Source organism: Cyprinodon variegatus, unplaced genomic scaffold (assembly GCF_000732505.1).
Source record: "Cyprinodon variegatus isolate N-32 unplaced genomic scaffold, C_variegatus-1.0 Scaffold271, whole genome shotgun sequence".
Lineage (NCBI taxonomy): Eukaryota > Metazoa > Chordata > Actinopteri > Cyprinodontiformes > Cyprinodontidae > Cyprinodon > Cyprinodon variegatus.
Window position 1 is genome coordinate 704,335 of NW_015150724.1, and position 11,402 is coordinate 715,736.

The window sequence follows — 11,402 nt, forward strand, 5'->3', positions numbered from 1 at the left end:
TTACTAACAAAATCTCACAAGAATTTGCAAAATATCACGAGAGTTTGTAACAGAACGATGAAATTTCACGATCTTCTGAAAGTAAAATAGATCGATACCGCGTTTTTAAAAATCTATTTGATATCAGCATATGAAAATATATTTGAGTATATTATTTTTCAAAGTGTCAGAAATGGAGAACAAAACTGCTATTTTCAATGACTACTTATTTTTGTCCAGCTTTAACATCGGTATCGATATCGGTTATCGGATACATGAGTTTTAAAATATCGGCATATCGGCCAAAATCCCAATATCGTGCATCCCTAGCTATGATGTTTAAAGAAGTAATAGTTGTAAAATATAAAAAATATATTTTGACTCCATTTTCATGTGCTGTTTAAGGTTTAATGGCATCAATAAAACAATCAACATATTGAGTATTAAAATTACGTATAGTCGCAATGTTGAAATAAATAAGTTGTATTTAAACCAACATCTGATTGATAGAAAATCCAGGCTTTAAGGGCTTAATATGTTTCCGTTTTCTTCTTCTATTGTATTTTTTATTCCATTATTTTCTTTAGTTCTATAATTTCCTCCCATCCTTTTCACATTTCTTTCCTATTAATCAATCATTTATTCTTTTCATATATGCCAGAGCTGGTCCTGCATATTGACCCAGTTCCCAGATGTTCTTCCCTAAATGAAAGGTCTGGATTTAGCCACAGAGAACCATCTTTAACCCGAAACAGGTGCGTTTTCAGCTTTAAAGCCATGCTTAAAATGGGGCTGTGTTGTAAGAAGTGCTGACTGAGTTGGATGCTGTCTGCATCCTTCCTGCTGATGAACCAGATGGGAGGCTTGGATGATTCACAGATGTCCTAAATGAGTCAGGGAGAAGAGGCACAGTGCCCTCAGCTGGTTTATTCAGGAAATGGAAAAAGCTCAGCCTTTCATGTCCAAACCTGGCTACCAGTGAACCAGCTGAGGGAAGCTATTCATGCTTTAGGAGGACAAGAGATCTGTGGTTTCAGCTTCTTTTAGTGTTTTTCCATATGAATTAAAAAAAAAATACTAGAAGCAGAATCAGTCTCTTAATTTAGGCCAATATACCTGCTGAGAAGTGTCTAAATGCAGGGACTAACCTTGCCAATCTTTCTGTGGTCTCTATTCTTTGCCTCCTCTTGAAAGCGTTCCCACTCCTTCAGCATCTTTGAGTCTGGGAAGGAAATCCCATAGATCCTCTGCAGAGTCTCCATGTCCGATCGGCCCTCCCAGTAGGTGGATGAGTTCTGGTGACAGACGGATAAAAAGGAAAGGGGGGATTTATCTGAAAAAGTGTGGTGTGCATCCGTCTCCATTCACAGTGTGTCAATCTGCAACTGATAGAAAGTCCAACAGAAACCAGTGGCTCTAATTTGACAAAATGAGAAATGACCTTGTAAATCTTCAATGCCTTGATCTTCCCCGTGTGTCGAACATGAGGGCCTCTGCATAAATCAATCAAGGGCCCACATCTGGAATGGATTCATGAGTTTTAGTGAATTACTCCCAATTTCTCTGTTTCTAAACTGCCGAGTGAGAAGCACCAACCTGTAGACTGTAGTAGTTGGGGTGGTAACTTTCTCATTCAGAATGCGACACTTGAATTTGTTGTACTAGAAGAAAAAAGAAACAACTTTCGGTTAAATATAACTTCTCTGTGTTTAAGATTTATGGCACAGAGTTTTTCAAAAGAGAACATCCATCCTTAAATATACTGACCTTAAACATTTTTAGCAGCGTCTCTTTACTGATTTCAAGTCTCTCAAAAGGCTGTTTTTCCTTTACAACAGCCTTACACAAAGCCTCCAAGTCTCCAAACTCTGTGCTGGAAACTGACCTGGAAACAGCAAACACACCCGGCTCCTTTACCCAGACATTCAAGCCCATAAACCCACCAGGACAGTCGCCTCGTGTAGACCGTCCCCACAAGACCGGAACCAGAAGCCAATGCACCCCGGAGGGCATTACAGAGATGATGTGTTATTAAAGAGATATGCAGTTGGGTGTTATTTACGGTGGCCAACAGGCGCAAACACGCAGCAAACAACAAAAGGTGCTACAAAAACATGCGTGATGCAAACTCCAAAACACAAAAAACAAAAGCAACAGAAAAACGCTCCTAAAACATGCCACTACAATCACGGAAAGAAAATGAGCAGCAAACAGCAGCAAACTCCAGACGACTAGAGGGAGTCTAACAGTTAAACAATATCCTTGTACCATTTTGAATTGAAAAAACTTCATGGATGAGAAACTTTTGTCGGTAAATTTTTATTTCCCTTCTATTACATATTCATTTATCTTATTTACTCACTATAAAAGTTTTCACTCAGACTTAGACTTAGACTTCTTTATTTGTCATTTTGTATGCACAGAGTGCATACAAAATGAAATTGCGTTACATACAGCTTATGAGCATTGCATTGATATTTCAAATGGAACGAGTAATACAAAAAGTGCAGCAGTGTTACACTTTGACCACTGCTGCACTTTTTGTATCAGTCTGTTTCACTTTCAAGGCCACACAATTCTCTGCAGGATGGTGTTTGTAGACCAGACGTAGCTTCTTCCCATAACAAATCAGATTCTTTCTCAAGGTTTATTCATAACATGTTACTGTTTAACCAAAGTGTCTGTTATTTGTTTTGACTCTGACTGCTTTCCATTGTTGTAAGTATGCTAATTAGCATGCATTAGGGCTGTATGATGATCTGTTCTCTCTTTGCAAAGATATGAATAAATGTTCCGACTGAGTGAAATCCATAGATCTCTGTTTATTTAACTAGGATGAATAGTTGAATACTTTTTTCCCACGACAGAAGCGAAACGTCTTCAACTTGGAAACAAACTCCAGTGGATTGTTTTTAACTTTTTTTTGGAACAGACAATATCAGACCAGATTGTTACTTATATATATATATAAATATATGTTAGTATGCATTATAATGCTTGTATTCTGTACCATATGGAGGACCAGCTCTACCATATTTGAAAATACATACATAAATACATAAATGCTCAATAAATAAGCATACAGTTAATTGCCCCCAAAAATACAATAAAGAAGGGGTAGAAATTAAATTATACAGTTACGGCACTTTTCGCACAAGTATGTTCAAATAAGGTGGTAAAATATTATTAAAAAAACAAGGAAAAAAATTTCTGCGCAGCCATTAAGCTAATTAAAATTCAGTATATCTTCCTGGTTTCTGTGTAATTTTAAAAAACTTTAGTGCCGGACCTTTAGAATGTTTGGACGTCTTAAAACAAGCACAATCCTCTTCGTACGCACAGAGCGGATATTCAAAGAAGCGATTTGGGTCGCAAATTAGCAGACCACGTGTGCAAAGCTTTTTTTGTGTGTGCGCCTTCACTAACCTGCAGATCATAACCAAACCACATAAATCCATTGGTGGAGGATATGAAAATGTCAACAATAACCAAAAGAAAAGCGTTTGAGCTGATCCGCTCTTAAAATAAAGTGTATTGGTCTAAATTTCAACGTGGCAGTGATATAGGTCTGCGACGCCATCTTTGCCTTCTAATACTATCACACCACTGCTGTTAAGCTTTGGCACACGTGGAAACAAACTACAGATATGCTTCAAAAGGTAACAAGCAATGGCATAACTATCAGTAAGCAGAGTATGCAGTTGCTTAGGGGCCACCGACCTCTTAGGGGCCCCGTAAATGACACCTGGTAGGCCTCCAACGCAATTGTGGACTAGGACGTCTCTTTGCAAACGTAATAGTGCGAAAAATTGGTCTTAAACCCGCCGCATACTAGATCAAATGACCAGACCTTATTTATACCTCAATATATGCCAGATTTCAACATGATGGTGAGCCGTATAAACAAGACACCAATAGCAAAGCAGACAGTGGTACTTTTAATTACTATGTTAATAACTGTGTATAGTTCATTAGACGATTGGTAAAAAAAAAAATACACTCATATAATATTGTTTCAAACCGCAATAAAGATCTTAAAAGAATGATGTATTTGAGTATTTTATTTTTTACAATATCACTTGGAATTATGGGTTATCCAGAGCGTAGATTAATACCATAACAGTTACAATGTGTTAGTGATGAAGGATACGAAAAAAAGAGGTACTTAAGTGGATTTCAGAAAAGAAAAAGGAAAGAGCTGCTGGAAGAACGGAAAAAAACTTCCCAAAATAAACACGTTCTTTCAAAAAAACTGAAGAGGCAGAGGTGGACATTGCTGCTACTACAGTGAGTAAAGACTGCAACCAAGAGATGAATGGAGAGCATGTATATCTATGTATAGTGAAGAATGGTGAAATGATGAAGTGTGAATGTATGGTTGATAATGTTGCTTACAGGCCTATTGTTGTGTCATTACGCCTTTGGCAACAAGTTCATTTCTTTGAAACCTTCATAACCTTGTTTTTTTGTTTCTCCAAGTTCATTGTTAACATCTAAATTAGAAAGCATGCAAATAATGACAGAGTCCTCTCTCACCTCTGTCCATCCAGGAACATATCATAGTAGAAACCGTTCTCTATCGGCGGGCCGTAACACAAACAGCCTCCGTAGAAGCGCTCCATGGCTTCTCCCAGGATGTGAGCGCTGGAGTGCCAGTACACCTGAAAGGAATAGAAGGCATCCAGCAGGCCAGTATTATTTCAAACAGAAGAAGGGACCTAAATATTAGAATAGTTTAGTTTGTTGCAATTTTCATGCATTCTGAGTTATTCTCAAAACTCAAAGCTTGCAAAACCCACCGGCTAGATGCTCCCATTTGTAAATCCTCGTCGGTAGGAGTTGTTGTTGCTCACATGCCATGTTTTTCAGTGCCTATATCTACACAAATTTTCATTTAAGCAAAAATTTTTACAATATTTCCAATATTTCCAAGCCTGAAGTTCCACTCCTTGAGTAACTGCTAGGTTCTCCTCTCCTGTCAGTCGTTACCCAGGAAAATAAACCCTGTATTTTCAGCCTGCCCCTACACTTCTGATGTATCAGCACAAACCTAATCTTATTGGCTAACAAAATATGTCAATCAAAGGTCATTTGGTCCCTATATTGTGGAACACCAGCTGAACAAAGAACTACATGATGCATTCGTATGGGGAGGTCCTTTTTTTTTTTACTTAAAGGAATTTTGACGTAGTCATTCAAATTCAAAGTTATACTTGATGTATAGCGTAAATAGGTAGGTGAATATTTCCCCGCAATATAGATGATCTAACATTGCGTATCGTATCGTTGCGTAAATCTTATCGTTACGAGATTCATTATAGGATCGTCATCCTTATGTTTTTACTTTTTTATTGAAAAAAAAAAAAACGACCTTTGGTGGATTATTACAACATTTAAGTTTATCTTTTGGAAAATATAACTGGAAAGTACTTTTCTGTGGGGCTATACAGACAAAATTAGCCTAAGTTAATGTCGAATGATTAGTTATTGGTTTTTGTACTGTATGGTCGGCTTTACATTTGAGTTGAAGGTCATTTTCTTTAGGATTGCCTGAGTCTAAAGAGCTATAACATGCTGGGTTTCACTTTGATGAGTGTGATAAAAAATTATTTAACTTTATTGATCTCACAATGGAGAAATTCACCCCTGCATTTAACCCATTCCCTTGGGGAGCAGTTGGCTGCCATTTTGTGGCGCCCAGAGAGCAATTGGGGGTTAAGGGTCTTCCTCGGAGACCCAGAGTGGAGGCTAATGGGATCGAACTGGGTATTTGCAACCTTTTCAGATCACAAGCACACTGCTCTAACCACTAGGCCATCACTCCCCTTAATATTTGATGTGGATTGTTGAATAAAACTGATTAAACTGTCTGGAAATTCTCCGTTTCAGATTTGAATAGCCTTTTATTTTCTAAATACCAAAATAAAGCCATGCACGCATTCTCACGCTGGACATGTCTATTTTTACACCAAAAATGTGAGTCAGATATCAGCTCCGATGTTTTCCTTATGATTAAACAAAAAGTACTGTTTTGGTTCTGCTCATATGATTGGACAGCAGAAAAAATGAACACCTAGAACAGGATTAGTTAGGATTTTCTACATATTAAGGGTTTTCTTTACTTACAGCTTGGGCGTCGTCGTTGTCGAAGCGTAAGATCTCCAGAGAGCAGTCCTGCTCCAGAGGGCGGTCCAGATCCCAGAGCTCCCCGTTGACTCGAGAAATCACCGCATTGTCAGCCAGGCCTTGGCTGCCAGACAAAGAAACGCAGGGCTTCCTCAGATAAGCTTCGATTTTCATCATTTTATCGATGAAGAATTGTTAAAACGTACCTGATATCACAGGCTAACTGATAGGGCGTCGTAACCCAGGACTTCCCTGGAACCTTTCGGCCATCACTCAGCTCAACAATAATGGCTTTACTTCCTGCAGCCTTCTTCGCCAGCAGGGCATCACTTTCCTTCTTAAGCTCCTCGTAGAGGCTGAGGCGTTCAGGAACATACGGAGGCCATGGGTTCAGCTTTAGTAGGCAAAGTGAACAAACAAAACACGCAAAAACAAAACAATCAGTTATTGTCTAAAGTTACTGTCTAAAGTTATTCAGTTGTATATTTCTCATTAGGGGAGTGGCGGCCTAGTGGTTGGGGGACGGAGCTTGGAATCCAAAGGTTCTCAGTTCTAGCCCCACTTCCACAGACTTCCACTCTGGGTCCCTGATATATATGGGTTTTATATTTTATGTTCTTTGACAATCATACAAGTTTTGTATCACAAATGAAGCACTATTTTTATATAAGTTTGTATCGAATCAGGAACATGTTTTTTTTACGCTGTGTCCATGAGCTCTGGGGAACAGATACTGGGCATAATGAGCTCTGGGGAGGTAACACAGATGAAGCAGTGATTGGTACCAGGTACTGGGCATGATGTAACTTGTTTTTGTATCTGATCATTATGTTATTTTGTTTTTGGTTTCAGCTGTCCACGAGCCCTGGGTGGGTTCGTGGGATGCTGGTTCCATATTTTGGTTTCTGTAATCATGCGCTCCAGGTGTGAGAGGGAGCGGTCACTTTTCCTGATTGGGTGAAAGATTTTAATTTGAAGTGTGGCATAAATGGCGGGGGCTTGTTGACACCGGCGGGGTCTGCTAGGGTTGCGTACCGACACCTAGCTGCGTGGGTTGCTGCCCTGCCAGAATCGACCGGCCCTCCGATCCTTGTGTCACGGTAGGGGGACAATATAAATTGTATTGAGACAATATAATTTGTATTCAGCACCGTGCCTTGATTGATGTGCTTGCTTTGCTGTTTTCTGTGGCAGAATAAAACAACACATTTTAATTCTAGCAGAAACAGTTTTTGTGTTCATCTTTATTGCCGACTCATCCCGATCCTGCCTAAATTTTATAATACAGTCCCTGATAAGGCTATGCAGTCAAACACATGCGTCTCAAATGTGAAACACATTGTATACCAGATGTCCTCTTTTTCCCCGGACATGTCCTACTTTTCATACCTAAAAAAAATGTCCGAGAGGTTGACTCCAGTGCAGCAGAACCGAGCCTTAGCGGGCAGGCGGGGGCACGGTAAGGCAGGCGGGTGGAAGCATACCGTCACCGGGTCGGACACCAACATTAAACAATACAATATAGAGGCACACAGGCAGTTTTTCCAAGAATGAATCCATGAAAACTCAGCGGTGTGTAAGCATTCACTGCCAGTCTAGGTGGCATCATGCACCGCAACATATTTTTGTAAAATATTTGAACATAAATTCCCCAAATAAAAGAGGAACATTGAAAGCATCTTAGTTTTAATATTATTTAATTTGTTGGAAGGATTTTACAGTTTGAAGAAATAGAAAATTACACCATATGCCAACGGTTACAAGGATGTGCATGACAAGGAAGGACTATATACACTCACCGGCCACTTTATTAGGTACCCCATGCTAGTAACGGGTTGGACCCCCTTTTGCCTTCAGAACTGCCTCAATTCTTGGTGGCATAGATTCAACAAGGTGCTGGAAGCATTCCTCAGGGAGTTTGGTCCATATTGACATGATGACATCACACAGTTGCCGCAGATTTGTCGGCTGCACATCCATGATGCGAATCTCCCGTTCCACCACATCCCAAAGATGCTCTATTGGATTGAGATCTGGTGACTGTGGAGGCCATTTGAGTACAGTGAACTCATTGTCATGTTCAAGAAACCAGTCTGAGATGATTCCAGCTTTATGACATGGCGCATTATCCTGCTGAAAGTAGCCATCAGAAGTTGGGTACATTGTGGTCATAAAGGGATGGACATGGTCAGCAACAATACTCAGGTAGGCTGTGGCGTTGCAACGATGCTCAATTGGTACCAAGGGGCCCAAAGAGTGCCAAGAAAATATTCCCCACACCATGACACCACCACCACCAGCCTGAACCGTTGATACAAGGCAGGATGGATCCATGCTTTCATGTTGTAGACGCCAAATTCTGACCCTACCATCCGAATGTCGCAGCAGAAATCGAGACTCATCAGACCAGGCAACATTTTTCCAATCTTCTATTGTCCAATTTCCATGAGCTTGTGCAAATTGTAGCCTCAGTTTCCTGTTCTTAGCTGAAAGGAGTGGCACCCGGTGTGGTCTTCTGCTGCTGTAGCCCATCTGCCTCAAAGTTCCACGTACTGTGCGTTCAGAGATGCTCTTCTGCCCACCTTGGTTGTAACGGGTGGTTATTTGAGTCACTGTTGCCCTTCTATCAGCTCCAACCAGTCTGGCCATTCTCCTCTGACCTCTGGCATCAACAAGGCATTTCCGCCCACAGAACTGCCGCTCACTGGATGTTTTTTCTTTTTCGGACCATTCTCTGTAAACCCTAGAGATGGTTGTGCGTGAAAATCCCAGTAGATCAGCAGTTTCTGAAATACTCAGACCAGCCCTTCTGGCACCAACAATCATGCCACGTTCAAAGTCACTCAAATCACCTTTCTTCCCCATACTGATGCTCGCTTTGAACTGCAGGAGATTGTCTTGACCATGTCTACATGCCTAAATGCACTGAGTTGCGGCCATGTGATTGGCTGCTTAGAAATCAAGTGTTAACGAGCAGTTGGACAGGTGTACCTAATAAAGTGGCCGGTGAGTGTATACTGCATGCATCATTTAACTAGTTAACATTGTATTACTACTTGAGCGCCTTGAGTTATTTACTGTCCCAGGTAGGAGCTTTGGCCGGTAAATAAGTGTTGGGGATGATTTAAGGAGGGACGGCCCTCGCATGCTGAAATTAGGACCGACCCACTGGCCAAATGCCCTGTATCACAGATTACTAGTCCAAGCCCGTCCCTGAGCAAGACCCTTAGCCCCACACTGCTTGTGGGGCGTGGCACAATGGCACAATTGCTCTGTACTTGTAACAGTGTAATGACAATAAAAGCTGGAGTATATGTTGGTAAGAAAAAATAAATATGTTCGCAGGGTCAGTTTGTTTCCAATTAAGGAACGAAAGATTTTACAGGAAATGGTTCTGCTTGCTAACCTCATTATACACGAAGGGAAGTCTTCATGCACCCTTGTCAGAGACAAAACCCGAGCACAAAGCTTCCACCTCCGTGTTTGACTGCTGTGGAGATTTTCCATTCTCACGTGTCTTCATCTAAACTCAACGGATCCAGAAGATGCCAAAGAGATAATCTAACACAATACATTAAAAGACTATTCAATACTTTGTAGGCAAAATTACTAAACCAGGAGGAACATGTCCTTAGCTATTACTAAATATGATCCCTTTACCTCTTTTACGCGTCCATCCACCTGCCCCTTATCCTGCTGCTTCTCCTTCCTGTTTTTCTCACCAGGACTCTTGTCTGGGATTAGTGCCTGTTAATAAGGAGAGAGGAGTTTGTTTTAGCGTGCTAACAAACAAATTTCATCGTTTTCTGAAAGGTTGTTTTACATTTTGACAAATATTTACAGCAAACAAGTCAAAGCAATAAGTAGATTTTTTTTTTTTTATGAAGTTAAAACGAATGCTGTGTGCTAAAGGTCCAGGAGTGTGTCAGGGAGCTGAAAAAGACAAAGCTGAGATGAGGAAATTATGACATGAATATCTTTCTTAAAGTCTGAAAATGAAGAAAAAAAAGGATGTTTTATCAGCATTTATTCATTATCAAAAAAACAATGTTTGAAGAATGTTCTGATGTTTCTGGGCCAAGTCCAGGCGACCAGTTCCTAAGGAATCTGTTCATGTGTTTAAACAGAGTGTATACAAAAAGAAATTTCATTTTGTACAGCTTAAAGAAAATGTCCATTCCTGAAGCAGTGATCAAAGGTAAACAAAAATAAAGCTAGCCTTTATGAAGTAGAAAAAATGTGAATAAAAAAAGAGCAGTTACTTCAGAAGTTCTTATTGTTTCACAGCAATGATGAATGTTTTTTCAGTAAGATAAGGTTGAAATGTCAAAATCTTAATCGGCATGCCAGGCTTTTTAAAGATCATGAATAGGTGATCGGTCAGAAACCTGTAATCGGTGCAGCTCTAAATAATTCCCTGTGAAATAATGCATTTTATTAATGTGGAAACATGCCTGATCTTTAACAGGAGGCATCATTCAGGGTTTGTTATTGTTAAACATGTATTGGAGCATGTTTAGAGGCCTCTTTAAAATGTCTGCTTCATGTCCCACACAGCCAGTAAGTGAGTGGGACAGCTGTCTGTGGACGTGGGCTGCTTTCTGTCCACTCACTTGGCTGAGCAGAGGCCTTCACTAATCTCTGCTATTGATCAATTTTTCAGTTTTATGCTCCTAATAAATGAACAGCATTTCTTGTTACCCGGTTATCAGCTCTGCTGTCTGTCTGTGGGTGTTTTTTGCCACTCTTCTCTCCAGGCTGCTTCTTCCCCTGCGCCTCCTCCATCTCCATCTCAGCCTGCAGACCCCTCCGGAGGTGCAGCAGCCGGTACCTGAGCTTCTCATTCTCCGCCCGCAGGCTCTCTACCTCCGGACTGACCCCAGCGTGGTCAGCGCCGCCGTTCAGTCCGTCCCGAAGAGCAGAGATTTCGGCGGTGAGGAGCCGGATCTGCTCCTCCTGGGCGGTCAAACGTGCAGCCATGCAGTCCGCCATCTTTAAATGACCACAAGGGACGCCTCACTTCCGGTGAAAAAATAAGAGCATTTACTCAAAATTAAAATAAATAAAATGATAAATAGATATTATACGGAAGAGGATTAGGACCACTGAAAAAAAAGTTAATTGATTTTTAAATATTATTTCAGTTTAATATGTGAAAAAGCTCAGAATTCTGACTTTAAGCTCAGAATTCTGAATTTAATCTCAGAATTCTGACTTTTTCCTCAGAATACTTACCTTAATCTCAGAATTCTAACTTTTTCCTCAGAATATTTACCTTAATCTCAGAATGCTGACTT

At 40.4% G+C, this 11,402-nt stretch overlaps 1 protein-coding gene across 1 annotated transcript in view; it reads right to left on the bottom strand.

Moving 5' to 3' along the window:
- tarsl2 (threonyl-tRNA synthetase-like 2) overlaps positions 1–11,099 on the bottom strand; it is a 27,816-nt gene extending 16,717 nt beyond the window's left edge. Inside the window, exons 1-9 of the mRNA XM_015382972.1 lie at positions 10,792–11,099; positions 9,766–9,852; positions 6,312–6,499; positions 6,106–6,229; positions 4,516–4,640; positions 1,747–1,864; positions 1,576–1,640; positions 1,421–1,499; positions 1,128–1,274 (exon numbers count right to left, since the gene is read on the bottom strand). Of these exons, the coding sequence (XP_015238458.1) occupies positions 1,128–1,274; positions 1,421–1,499; positions 1,576–1,640; positions 1,747–1,864; positions 4,516–4,640; positions 6,106–6,229; positions 6,312–6,499; positions 9,766–9,852; positions 10,792–11,097 (1,239 nt within the window). The 5' untranslated portion in view covers positions 11,098–11,099. The remainder of the gene's footprint in view (positions 1–1,127; positions 1,275–1,420; positions 1,500–1,575; positions 1,641–1,746; positions 1,865–4,515; positions 4,641–6,105; positions 6,230–6,311; positions 6,500–9,765; positions 9,853–10,791) is intronic.
- Between the last annotated feature and the right edge of the window lie 303 nt (positions 11,100–11,402).